Here is a 12,628-nt window from a genome sequence, read left to right as displayed (position 1 = left end):
AGACTGATTCATCAGATGAAGATCTTGAAAACTCAGTTTCACTGATCACTAGACAGTTTAGAGATCTTCTGTTGAAGAGAAGTAAACGGTTCATCAGAGATAAACCCAGGTCATCAGCCAAACCTCACGACCTTCCCCTTCCTAAGAACAGAGACACCATCGACACTGATGATGAGGATATGCCACAGTGCTTCAAGTGTAAAGGTTTTGGTCATTTTGCTAATGAGTGTCCAAATCGTAGAAAATACACTAGGAACAAAGGTCTTGCTGTAACTTTTGATGAGATGTCTGATCATTATGATTCAGATGAAGATGAAAAGTCAAGTGTTGAACTCCTTTGTGAAAATATTGATTTTCATAATTGTAGCAATACATACATCAATCTTGATATTCTTCCTGGAGAAACTTCGTCAACTACTATGGAGGATAAAACGGATTGTTCCATGTCTACTGAAAATTCTATTTCACATGTTTCAGGTACCGCAATTTGTTTAGCAGCATGCTCAGCTATGGTGTCTGAACCGTCCTCCACATTGACATGTTCTTATTTTACTTTTACGGGTCATGAACTCTCTATGTGTTACAAGTACAAACATAAAATAAGATATGTCAATAAACTTCAACGGAGAGAAAATAGATTAGAAAACAAGCTCAAACTTGTTCATAAGTCTAATTCACCTGAGGTAAGTAAAAAACTCAATATATATCCGAAAAAGTTAATTTTTAAAGAACTAATTAGACCTCTCCGAGAAAAATAAGGTCTAAACATTTTGTGAAAAAGGGTGTTAAGAATTTCGTACAAGAAGTGTATGGTGGAGAGATTATTGTTCACCCCAACACATATTAATTGTGTTGAAAGTGCATCTTGTCTCATGTGCCTGACTTCAAAGAGACAAGAGTTTTACACAGTTCAGGCCTAAGGAAAAGAAAGTTTTTTTTCTCTTTTTTGTTGCTTTTGTTTTTGGAATTCTGTTGATCTTTTCATATCATAAATTGGTATTGAAATGAATTTACTTTTTCATTAAAATGGGGTTAAAATCGACAATTCTACCTTCTTTAGGGTTATGAATTGGTCGTACGTGAATCATACTCTGTTTATAGGTTCCATAACCCAACATTCTTTTTTCCTTCCCCGGAAAACTCTTTTTATCACAAGATTGCTTGTTGAGCTTTATTTGTGTATTTCTTTAACAATTCCATACTTGTATGGAGACTCCAAGTATCATGTCTTCTGATAGAAAAGATGTTAATATGATTGTTAAGCCATCAATCATGAAGGAAAAAGATAGGTCTCCTTCCTCTACAACTTCAAAGAGAAAAAGGAAGAATGTGAAGAAACCAAAGGTTATCCCCTCTCATCTTAAGAAGTTTTCTGGTGTTCTTGAAGAGTTGAAGGAAACAAGGAAGGAGATTCAGCAAATAAAGGCTATTTTTTAAAGACTCTTGATATTCAGAAGGCCCTGGTTCGACATCAGTCAAGAAGGTTTGTTGGAATTGACTCCTTTCTTCATGAACCTTATGTTCCAATGAGTGTTGACGACAAGGAGTTCGGGGAAAAAATAACAAAATCATCACTACATACTAATATGTACCACAATGTATATTTGCTTAATCTATTGTACTACTTCATCCTACCTAAAGTACATATTAATATGTACTTTTTAAAACACATACCTGTCGTAATTAGGAACATGCCCAATAGCTAATGAATATAATTCACGATAACAACTGACTTTAAAGTACTTATCGACGTAATCAAGTAACGTCCCCCCAGCTACAAAAATAGTTGCAGTAGCATGCGAGCATGGAAAACCATACACATGCCACCTTTGGAAAGTACACGTTTTCTACTGTAGATCTACCATATGAGACCTTCACACAGAGACCAACCATATTTATCTATCGAATATCTACACAATACATATTGATAGAGGTCAAATACTAACCTTGGAGAATGCACTTCAAAGAGGTGATGATCAGACTGACTAACTTTCCAAGGACGGCCAATTTGAATTTGAAGTTCAAGCAAGGCTTGATACACATGGGCTAATTGTTCTGGGTTCATCAAAAGCCTGTCTTCAAGGCGTTTTGACATCAACTCCATTATATTATTTTTTTGAAGCATACAATTTATTATAATAAATTTAGTTTACAACTTGTCGTGGGTATGTGGTACCCACAGAGTCTTGAAATAAAATGTGACTGATAAAGGATGGGATTGCCTGGTCCCAAATTTTGGTTGAAAAATGTCCTGCTTGGCTTCCATCCGCTGCATGGTTTGCTAATCCATCCGCTGCTTGATTTCCTTCCCTGTAGTTGTGTTGTATAGCGACTTGCGGGATTTTCCTAAGTCTTATTTTTATTTCTTCGATCATTCCTGCTATGTGCCAAGGTGGCGAGGTAGTTGATGTGATGAACCTCAGGAGGTTCTCCGAGTCTGTTTCAAATAGGATTCTAGGATATTGTCTCCCTGATGTTGTTCTTGAAGCCAATAGTAAGGCCCATGTTTCTGCAGTTAGTGCTGTCGTAATTCCTAGTGGTTGAGCCATATCTATTAAAGTTCGTGCATCGGAGTCTCTACAGATGAATCCAGCTCCTGCAAATCCCGGATGTCCTCTGGCTGCTCCATCTGTGTTAATCTTAATCCAGTTGATATTCGGAGTGGACCAACCTACCAATGTTGTTGATGTTATTTTATTTGTTATCCTGTTGTTGAAAGTTGGTGTATCACCTGGTATGATTGGTGGTGAAGCGTGCAATGCCCAAGAAAATTCTTGTTGTAGTTTTTGTGCCCAGGCTACGATTTCTTCTGAAGTTGTTTGTTTTTGTTGGTAAATTAGATCATTTTGTATATCCATAGGGTCCAAAATAGGAAACAGACTGAGGAGATTATAGATGTTGATGTTGGATGCTGGAGGATTTGGGATATGGTTGTTTGTGGAGTTAAAGTGAAGTTTGGGTTGGGGTTGGTGTTTGGTGCATTTTGAAGTTGGTTGAATAAGATGTTCCAGGAAGAAGCCGCTGTTGGACAATGAATTAAAAGGTGGCCTGCTACTTCTGTATACTCCATTATATGTAGCCTACATGACAACTTCCATAGATTAGTGGAGCATGCTTAAAAAGTACATATATGCTTGGACTGTTACAAGAAACTATAAAATCTTAACAATACATATAAAGCTTGTATTGTGACAAGGAAACTGATAGAAACCTGATCTTGTCAACCAAATGAAATGCAGGTGACTTCTTTACGTTATTAATCCAATTATTAAACGATTCGGCAACGCTTGAAGAAGTCTGACCATACCTACAGGCTACAGCCCAGGAAGAATGCACTGGACCACTTTTCCCTTGGAAGGTTGCGGCAGTAGTCAGCAACCCAAGGCCTACCCAAATTAACCATTTCTTGAAGAGCTTCCTCATATGTTGCAGGGGAAAGCACATATGTAGCCTTATGAAAAGAATTGTCCACTTCTTTATACTTTTCATCAGACTTTGTGAAAGGTAAGTTTTTGGACAAGTGGACGGAGCAATAGCTATGGTGGTATTCAGGGAAACTTTGGGGATATATTTAACCAGCCCTTCACCTCGGTCACTCATAAAAGTGATAGAGCGATCATCCACAACCTTCTTTAGATTCTTAAAAAAACCAATGCCAATTATCATTATTTTCTGCAGAAACTAATGCATATGCGAGAGGATAAAAACTTGCAAAAGGAATTAAAAGTTAAGTAATTGGTTTTAAAAAAAGGAAAATAGACAATACATTTCTATATGTAATGGCACACAGAAAAACAATGCAGATGTCGCTGTATTGTTACAGAAAATAGACAGTACATATGTCCTTGTACTATTACATAAAAAGACTACATACCAATATGTAGGATAAAAAAAACCAGTTACCTTGATTGCCGTTAAGACATGTTGTCGTCATGAGAGTTCTTTTAAAAGGCCCCGTAAGAAATGTGGCATCACAAAATATCATCGGATGACACAATATATAGCCCTCTTTACAAACTCCAAAGCAAATAAAAAGTATACTGAAATTCTTGGCGGCATCGTTGTAGTCAAAATCAATATATGAGCGGGGTTGGGTTCCCTAACTGCATTCACCCACCATACAAGATCAGTGTACGACTTCACGACATCACCTAAAATCTGTTGATGTGACAACTCAAGTCCATGATATGCGTGGTGATACTTGATGTTGATCCCGCCTCCAACTTTCACATAATCTACAATCTCTGCTAGCTTTATGAAGGGTTGTGTCTGACACGCTCATGAATTAAATGGTTCATAAGATTTCTCGTAACAGTTGGACTCCTCAACTTATAACAACCACAAATGTGCCTCCCCACATATTCCTTTACCTTAAAAACATCAATAGAACTACCAATGGCAGTTGCGTGAAGCCTCCATGAGCAGCCTTTTTTGCTGCATAAGGAAGTGAATCTCTCAAGGTCATTCTTCAGTTTTGTCACCTTATATCCAGTTCTCAAACAGTATTTTTTGCATGTTATACTTACAGAATCAACACCACCGTGGATGAGCTAATTTGTATCCTCAAAAATATCCTCCCAACCATCTGATAAAAAGGACATTTTGAACATATTTACCATCTTTCAAATAATTGTTCTTAGCACTCACAACTAAGTCTGCATTGTTGTCAACGTCCTTACACCTATCAGAACTAGATCCGCCAACTGAAATAACATCCACATGCAAATCAAAGAAAGCCGATTTCTTTGCACAATGTAATGCAGCGAGGCTCTGAAGTGATACGTCGGCAAGAACAAGAACTATCACTTCATTCTGGACATAGTTAACGACAATAATCGATGGAATTAACCATCTCCATGCATTACAGATGGCAAACTTCAAATCCTCTAAAGTCGAAGATGATGTAACCAAATGGACAATGTGGTATTGCTTGTGGTATACATGAGAGTAGCAAGAAATCTTTGAATCATGACCAGCGACAGACATGTTGACCCTGTAAAAAATGATCCAAAATTAACAAAGCAAAAAAAAAATTGTTAAAACTTAAAAATGTATATTATGCAGTTCATAATATACATATTGATATGTACTGTGTCTATAAGAATCGATATGTGCTATATATTTTGATATGTATTGATATGTACTGCAAGATCATATCAAAAAAAGAGCATGTTATATGCAGTTCGTATTAATATGTAATGTGGGGTAAGTAATACATTGTATATCTGTTGATGCAGTTCATACATAATACATATTGATATGTCACGTCTATTTTGAATGAATATCTGATATAAAGGATCATATCAAAGCAAACAAAAAACTCCATTTTTGAATGAATATATGCAGTATATATTGAAATGTATAAATATATACTACAAGATTTGTCTAATGAAATAAAGTAACTCCATTACAACACTCAGTTCATACATAATACATATTGATATGTCACGTCTATTTTGAATGAATATGTGCTATACAGAGTCGTATCAAAACAAACAAAAAAGTTACATTTTTGAAAGAATATATGCAGTACATATTGATATGTATTAATATATACTACATAATGTGTCTAATGAACAAAAGTAACTCCATTACAACACTCAGATTCAGAAAAAATCAAACTAAGATTACTTAAAAAGAGTATCTCCCTATAACGAATCTTTGATATGATCATGTGTCTCAAGAAAACTAAAAAACGATGATCAATGAACAAAAAAATCTCAATTACAAAATCAGATTAAGAAAAAAAAACACCAAAATTACTTAAAAAACGGACGAGCACGGAATTGAATAATGTACATCGTAGTAAAATGATTAATTACTAATCAATAAAGAAATTGAACAGAAATACATCATAGATAAAAATCTGATCATTATGATTTCAAAAACTACGAAAATCAAACAAAAAAAACAACAACAAAGAAGATGATTATAGTAAAAGTACCTTGCTCTTCTCTGAAACAAACGTAACAATTGAGAGGGGGAAGCAACAGAGACGATAAAAAACCAGCACCAGCAGAGAGCGAGAGAACTCAGATCTGAGATGAACAAAAAAAAAGAGGAAAGAAACAGAGCTCGATATATTTCTGGCTAGTTATATCAGTTGCAGAAGGTTAGATTTGGAATTATTTCAACTGGCTCGCACGTGTGCTGCAGTTTTCTGGACGAACATCTGGTCAAACAACATGTCTTTGGACCACCGATTAAAAGTTTTTTAGGACTGGACTAAGCCATTAACATGGTCGGGAAACTGGATTAACCAATAATTCTTAGTTATAATTTTCTTAAGAATAGGGTAATTGTCGGATTTCGAGGAATAAACATAAATATAAGGTCCGGAGTTGAAAATTTCGTCTCACTCAGGGACTTCCGTTAGAATATTAATAAAGTTATGGTCTAGGTTTGGTAAATTCTGTTCTGGTAGTCCTAGGTCACAAGACCGTTCTTTAAGCTCTTCTCCTTCTCCCTGTCAAAGCAACAACTAGCAGAGAATGAAATCTTTGAATCAAATAAAAAAGCTGAAACTTTTCACTCATTTTTACTCAATCTTGACCTCTAAACAATTACACTCTCAACATCATCTAAACCCCACGCTAAAAATTATATCACCAATACTGCCCAATGTGCCCATTTGTCGAAACAAAGATTCTCATGATAAAAACCAACTCAAACAATCGAAAGTAATCCCACCTTTGAAAACCCATCTTTATGTATCATTATACTGTACGTTAATAAAACTTTACTTAAATTGTAAAAGATTCTCAGAAGCCAGTGAAACATTTATGGTCATGAGGAGTAATGGATTAAAACCAAACTTACAATCATGGAATCAACTCTTGTACAAATATAATGCTTCTGGTTTGATATCTCAGGTATGGGTAGTTTATTCAGAAATGATTTTATCTGGGGAGGTAATCCCTAATGTTTATACTAACAATATATTAATCCATTCTTTATGTAAAGTGGGCGAGTTAAAAACTGCATTGGATTTTATTAGAGCTGTAGAGATTGTAGATACTGTTAGTTATAATACGATTATCTGGGGCTTCTGCAAACAAGGAATGGTTGAACAAGCTGTTGTGTTTTTGTCTGAGATGATAAAGAAAGGTATACAGATGGATATTTTTACTTGTAATAATATACTTAATGGTTTTTGCCGAATTGGGTTAGTAGACGATGCAGTGTTAGTAAAAGATCGATTATTTATTAAAGAGGGGATTGAACTAGATGATGTTAGTTATAATACATTGATTGATGGGTATTGTAAAGCTAGAGATCTGAAGAAAGCTCGTGAATTGGTTGTGAAAATGATAGAGGAGAAGAATCTCTCTCCTGATATTGTTACTTATAATACATTGATAAATGGTTTCTGTAAGACTGGGAATTTTGATGAAGTCAACAAACTTATGGACGAGATAGAAATTTTAGGTCTGGAGCCTAATGTTATAACCCATACTACATTGATCGACCGAGTTTGCAAAATGCATGGAATCGATGAAGCCAGATCTTTGTTTGGGAAAATGCTCGCTCATGGCATCTTACCTGATGTTGTTACTTACAGTTCTCTTATTAATGGCTTGTGCAAGTGTAAGCATCTTACCAAAGTAAAAATACTGTTTGGAGAGATGGAAGAGAGCGACATTGTTCCCAATCACGTTTCATACTCTAGTCTGCTCATTTCGTTATTTACAGCGGGGAATTTCTTGGAAGCATTATCTCTTCAAAGCAAGATGGTGGTTTCTGGTATTGCATTGGACTTGGTGGTCTTTGGCATTTTGCTGGATGGCCTTTTTAAGGTTGGAAAAGCTAATGAGGCAGAAAAGTTTTTGGAAACCTTGTTAAAGCTTCCTATCGTTCCGAATCAAGTAATTTACTCTGCGGTAGTTGATGGACGTTGCAAAGTAGGAGATATGAGTGGGGCAGAAGCTGTGCTAGAGGAGATGGAAAAGACAAATGTGGTTCCAAATGTTATTTGTTACTCATCCATTATTAATGGCTACTTTAAAATTGGAATGTCTGATAGAGTCTTTGATGTGAAGAGGAACATGGTGAGTAAAGGCATTCTTCCAAATGATATCCTTTACAGTACACTAATTGATGGCTTCTTCAAGGCAAGTAAAACGGATTTGGCTCATAAAGCATACCAAGAAATGTTGGAAAGAGGCTTTGAGGCAAATAAGTTTGTACTTGATGCATTTGTAAATAACTCTAGAAAAGGAGGAAACATGAAAGAAGCCGAGGAGTATTTCACAGAGATGACTCGAAGGGGCTTGATTCCTGACTGCGTTAACTATACTTCTTTGGTTGATGGCCTATTCAAAGTGGGAATGGAGTCTGTTGCTCGTGAAAAAGTTAGCAAAATGCCAGAGAAAAATTTAAAACTTGATGTTGTTATATGTAACGTCCTCATTAATGGTTACTTAAAACTTCGTAAATTTGATCAGGTACAATCAGTTTATAGTTATATGATGCAGGAGCATATAGCGCCTGACCAAGTTACATACAAGACCTTGATCAATGCCTATTGTGAATGGGGAAATTTGGAGAAAGCTGTCGAGCTTTGGCATGAATTGAAGATTAACGGAGTACGGCCTAACTCAGTCACTTGTAATTCAATATTAGGAGGGTTTTGCAAGGCTGGTAACTTGAATGGAGTTGTGGATTTATTGGATGAAATGGTGTCTCTAGGGTTCTGCCCGAACTCTGTCACTTATAAATTAGTTCTTGAAGCAAGTTCAAAGAATGGTCGAGCTGATACAGTTTTCAAAACGCATGAACGACTCTTACAGATGGGGTTTAAACGAGATAAAATGATCTATAATACCCTCATCACTGTATTGTGCAAACTAGGCATGACGAGAAAGGCAAGTTCTGTATTAGAAGACATGACCAGAATAGGTATCGCAGCAGATACTATTACATATAATGCCCTAATTTATGGATATATCAAGGGGAGCCATCTAAAGAAGGCATTTTCGGCATTCTCACAGATGTCGGTTGCAGGAGTTGTTCCAAATGCAGTAACGTACAATATCCTCATAGGTGGGTGTTCAAATGCTGGTTCGATGCATAAGGCTGATGACTTACTTACAGAGATGCTGAAGAGGGGATTGATTCCAAATGCTTCTACATATAATAGTTTGGTTTCAGGTCATGGGAAGAAAGGAGATAACAAGAAAGCAATGAAACTCTACTTCGAAATGATCCCAAAAGGATTTGCTCCCAGTACTGGTACGTACAATGTGCTTATTAGTGGTTTCTCGAAGGCTGGACAGATGTTTCAAGCAAGGGAACTTCTGAACGAGATGCATAAGAGAAAGGTATTGCCTAGCTCCTCAACCTATGATATACTGATTCGTGGCTGGTATGAACTCTCTTATCAGCCTGACTTAAACACGTTGGCTAGAAACAATTATAGACGTAAAGCTCTCGAGTTGTTTGAAGAGATGGATACAAAAAGATTTGGTCCATGCAAAAGTACTGTTATTTGTGTAAGTAATATATTAGCAAGAGGTGGAAGGAAGGAAGATGCTCGGAAGTTATTGGATATATACAAGATCACAAAAAGGAAAAAGAAAAGAATGCCCATATCCAGTCAAAACGAGCATGAGATAGGCGGAAAAAAGAGAGAAGAATCTTCTGAAGTATTTCAGCATCCATGATAAGAAAATCAGTTTCACCAAGTTCGTATTTTAGGCTTACAGGCACCCCTAGTTTTATCTCTTCTAACTATGTGTTTCTTTGTGATGGAACGTGTCCCGGGATTCGATTTGGGCAAATCAGGTGTTGACTTCGTCTCAGATCAGGTTATGCCTTTGCTCGAAAGGTATTCTTTTGTGTGTTGCCGAGACTCTTTGGCAATTATAAAACACTCTAGCTTTTTCATCTTTTCTAAATAATTTCTGTAGTTATGTAGTGAACTTTCAGTGAATTTTATTTCAGGGAAAGCTTGTATATATATCGCGGGGATCTTTTACTGCGTCTAAGAGATTTTTTTTCAAGTTCTTCAGGTAGGCACTTGTAATCATCTCTCCTTTTGCATACCCTAATTTATTTTCTCTACCATTTTTTTTTTTGAAGTGAGTAATTGAATTTACATTATGAAGTAATTTGGCTATCTCCTGTAGAATACGACTTTATTAATGTCTCTTACTTAGTTATGGTTTCTTCACAGGTCATGTTTAAACTCACATAAAATTAAATGGGAATTATGTTAGAGATTTCCTATTATATGAGATTCGGCATAGGTTTAGGTTTAGCAGTGCTTTCTATTCTAGTGGTTTCCTAGTTTAAGGGTTTCTTTCCTAGTCCAGTTACTTTGCTATTTAAATAGTTTGTAGCTTGAGTTGATCTAAGGATCACATATCATACCATTCACATTAATAACATATTAAGTTTTACCTTTCAACTGATTATTTAAGGACTAGTCGAAGCTAATGTTGTTTTTATCTATATCTATCTTGCGATTGTTGATAGGATTTCATTTCGGTTTTTCTTTTCATGTCTAGCATTGAGAAATCATAGTTGATATTGTGAGATCCGTTGTTTATGAGAATAGTGTTATGCATAATGTCTCAGCTGTGAGCTCTTCTACTTGAGATGCTGTTAGTTCATATCAATTAGCCAATTAAGTTTATCATTGAGCTGAATGTCAAGCAAAAATAAACTGATGAATGTATTGAACCATATAAATGAGATATAGGTGTTTGACCAATGACATGAGTAACAGTTTGTGGCTTGATGTACCGACTCTTAGTACAAATTAAGTAAATTTATGCTTGTTGAATAAGTTTTTTTTTTTTTAAATATGATGACTTTGTAGGTTTTAGCTGGGTCGTTGTTTTCAGTATTTCAGATAATTAAGCTTATGAAGGTTTCACTATTGAAGAAGCGTGTTTGGGATTCACTTATGAGAAAGAACAGCTGGGGATGCAACTATCAAAGAGAAGTATGTCGTTTTTATATCCGAATGGACCCCTTGTTTGGGCTGTGCATTGCTGGAGAAGTATTGCAAATTTGGCTTATCAATTGCAGCTCACTACGCCGTTGAAGTACGTCCGGGATGGAGGACTTTCTGTATTGGTTGAATCCATGGCTAAAGCAACAAGCCCCCAAGGAGATAGCACCTGCCATTTCCAATCCATGCTCACGAAAACTTGGTAAGATTTCAGAAATAATTTCTTTATCGGACTCCTGGAATTTGCATTTTAGAAAGTAACCTCGTGATGTTGACATTCAGCAAATATTGAATGTTCTTGTCCTACTTGGCGATTTAGCTGCTCATTCTCCGAGAGAAGATAGCCTCAGCTTCCAACTTCCGCTCTCTCTAACAACATTGTGAATTTGCTCTGTGCACTTTATTAAATAACCCTAATTGCCGTTTTAACTCACTTTGATTCTTATCTCGAACTTGTTTAGTCCGGTAACCGCATTGATTTCTTGTTTGTTCCTGCTGGTACAACTGAACTGAATCGGGTCGTTCTCAATTTATGTCTGCAGTGTTTTTCGTTCAATTTTCTCATTAATATCTTTGTCGTCTTTGATAGTGTTAAATAGCTTCACTGATGATGATCATGGTGTCAATAGCGGTGGGTTTATTTCCCACCTTACTTCTGAAATGGAATCGAAGATGAAGATGGCAGGTAAATTTAATATTCTGTATTTCTTTTATGCGATAACCGATACCGAAAGCCCTTTTGTCCCGATCAAGTCGGGGTAGGGCTAGAGATATTGTCTCATAAAGATTTTATCTCATAAAAGTATGGCTAAGTTTTTATGCTGGCTCGCCTGCCAAGGCAACCTGCACAAAGACAGGAGCAAATCCTTGACACATTCCGTGCTGCGTTAATTTTTGGTACAGAGGATAGAGTAGTCACCGCATCTGCTGCCTGCATAGCTACGGGGAGGAGTCCCCCCCTTCACAATATGCCAGGATATTTCACATGTTTTGTATTTCTTTTATGCATAACGTTGAAACTGATGAAGATCATAAAACTAGGAGTTTCTTCGTAAAGATGTAACAACCACCAAGCTTCGGGTCCGGCTCTACACTGCTGGATTTCACAGCATGTTAGAATTTCAATTACTGCTACTACTATCTAGGATTTGTTTGTTAATTGTCCATGTGTCCAAAATTATTCAATTTCGGTAAATTTAGTAGTTCCTTAGTTTTTGTTAGTTTCCAGAGTGAAATGGAATGTATAACGGCAACCCTGAATTGTGTTGTACAGCTGAACGGATTCGGATTGCTTTTTCGTTGTCTTTGCGCTGCATGTCCCAGACAAGATAGGTGTGTTGCCCACATAAGAAGGTGGTAGTTCTCGGACACCCGATATTAGTTGCAACTAGTAATATCTTTACTTTTAATGAAATTGAATTTCAGTGTATTGAAGTCTTCAACAACTTTAATATCCAGCAATATAAGCTTTAGGTTACATTTTGTCTGTTGTGATTCTGGGGTCTTACTGGATTTCGGTTGCTAGTCTTTAAGTAAAGGTTATTAGTGTCGGCAACCAGTGGAAAAACACACCTAGTTCTAGTAGTTGGAATACCACTACTAGTAGACCTGGCAACTGTTGGAAACACACCTAGTTCTAGTAGTTGGAAACACCTAGTATCCAACTGTTGG

The 12,628-nt window shown here is 36.4% G+C and overlaps 1 protein-coding gene across 5 annotated transcripts; it reads left to right on the top strand.

Annotated features, from left to right (window-relative positions):
• Nucleotides 1–6,459: 6,459 nt before the first annotated feature.
• LOC113318849 (pentatricopeptide repeat-containing protein At5g14770, mitochondrial-like) lies at nt 6,460–12,424 on the top strand. Of its 5 annotated transcripts, none has more exons than XM_026567106.1 (5): nt 6,460–9,826; nt 9,943–10,010; nt 10,848–11,159; nt 11,547–11,642; nt 12,231–12,424. In XM_026567106.1, exon 1 carries the CDS (start codon nt 6,492–6,494, stop codon nt 9,660–9,662), a length of 3,171 nt encoding a protein of 1,056 aa, XP_026422891.1. In that variant the 5' UTR covers nt 6,460–6,491; the 3' UTR covers nt 9,663–9,826; nt 9,943–10,010; nt 10,848–11,159; nt 11,547–11,642; nt 12,231–12,424. The 5 variants fall into 5 exon arrangements, with proteins under 5 accessions (XP_026422891.1, XP_026422893.1, XP_026422889.1 ...); XM_026567108.1 differs by having other exon boundaries at nt 10,830–11,159; XM_026567104.1 differs by having other exon boundaries at nt 10,823–11,159.
• The last annotated feature ends 204 nt before the right edge of the window (nt 12,425–12,628 follow it).

Source organism: Papaver somniferum, chromosome 10, assembly GCF_003573695.1.
Source record: "Papaver somniferum cultivar HN1 chromosome 10, ASM357369v1, whole genome shotgun sequence".
In the NCBI taxonomy this organism is placed as follows: Eukaryota; Viridiplantae; Streptophyta; class Magnoliopsida; order Ranunculales; family Papaveraceae; genus Papaver; species Papaver somniferum.
This window is presented reverse-complemented; position numbering and strand designations above follow the sequence as displayed.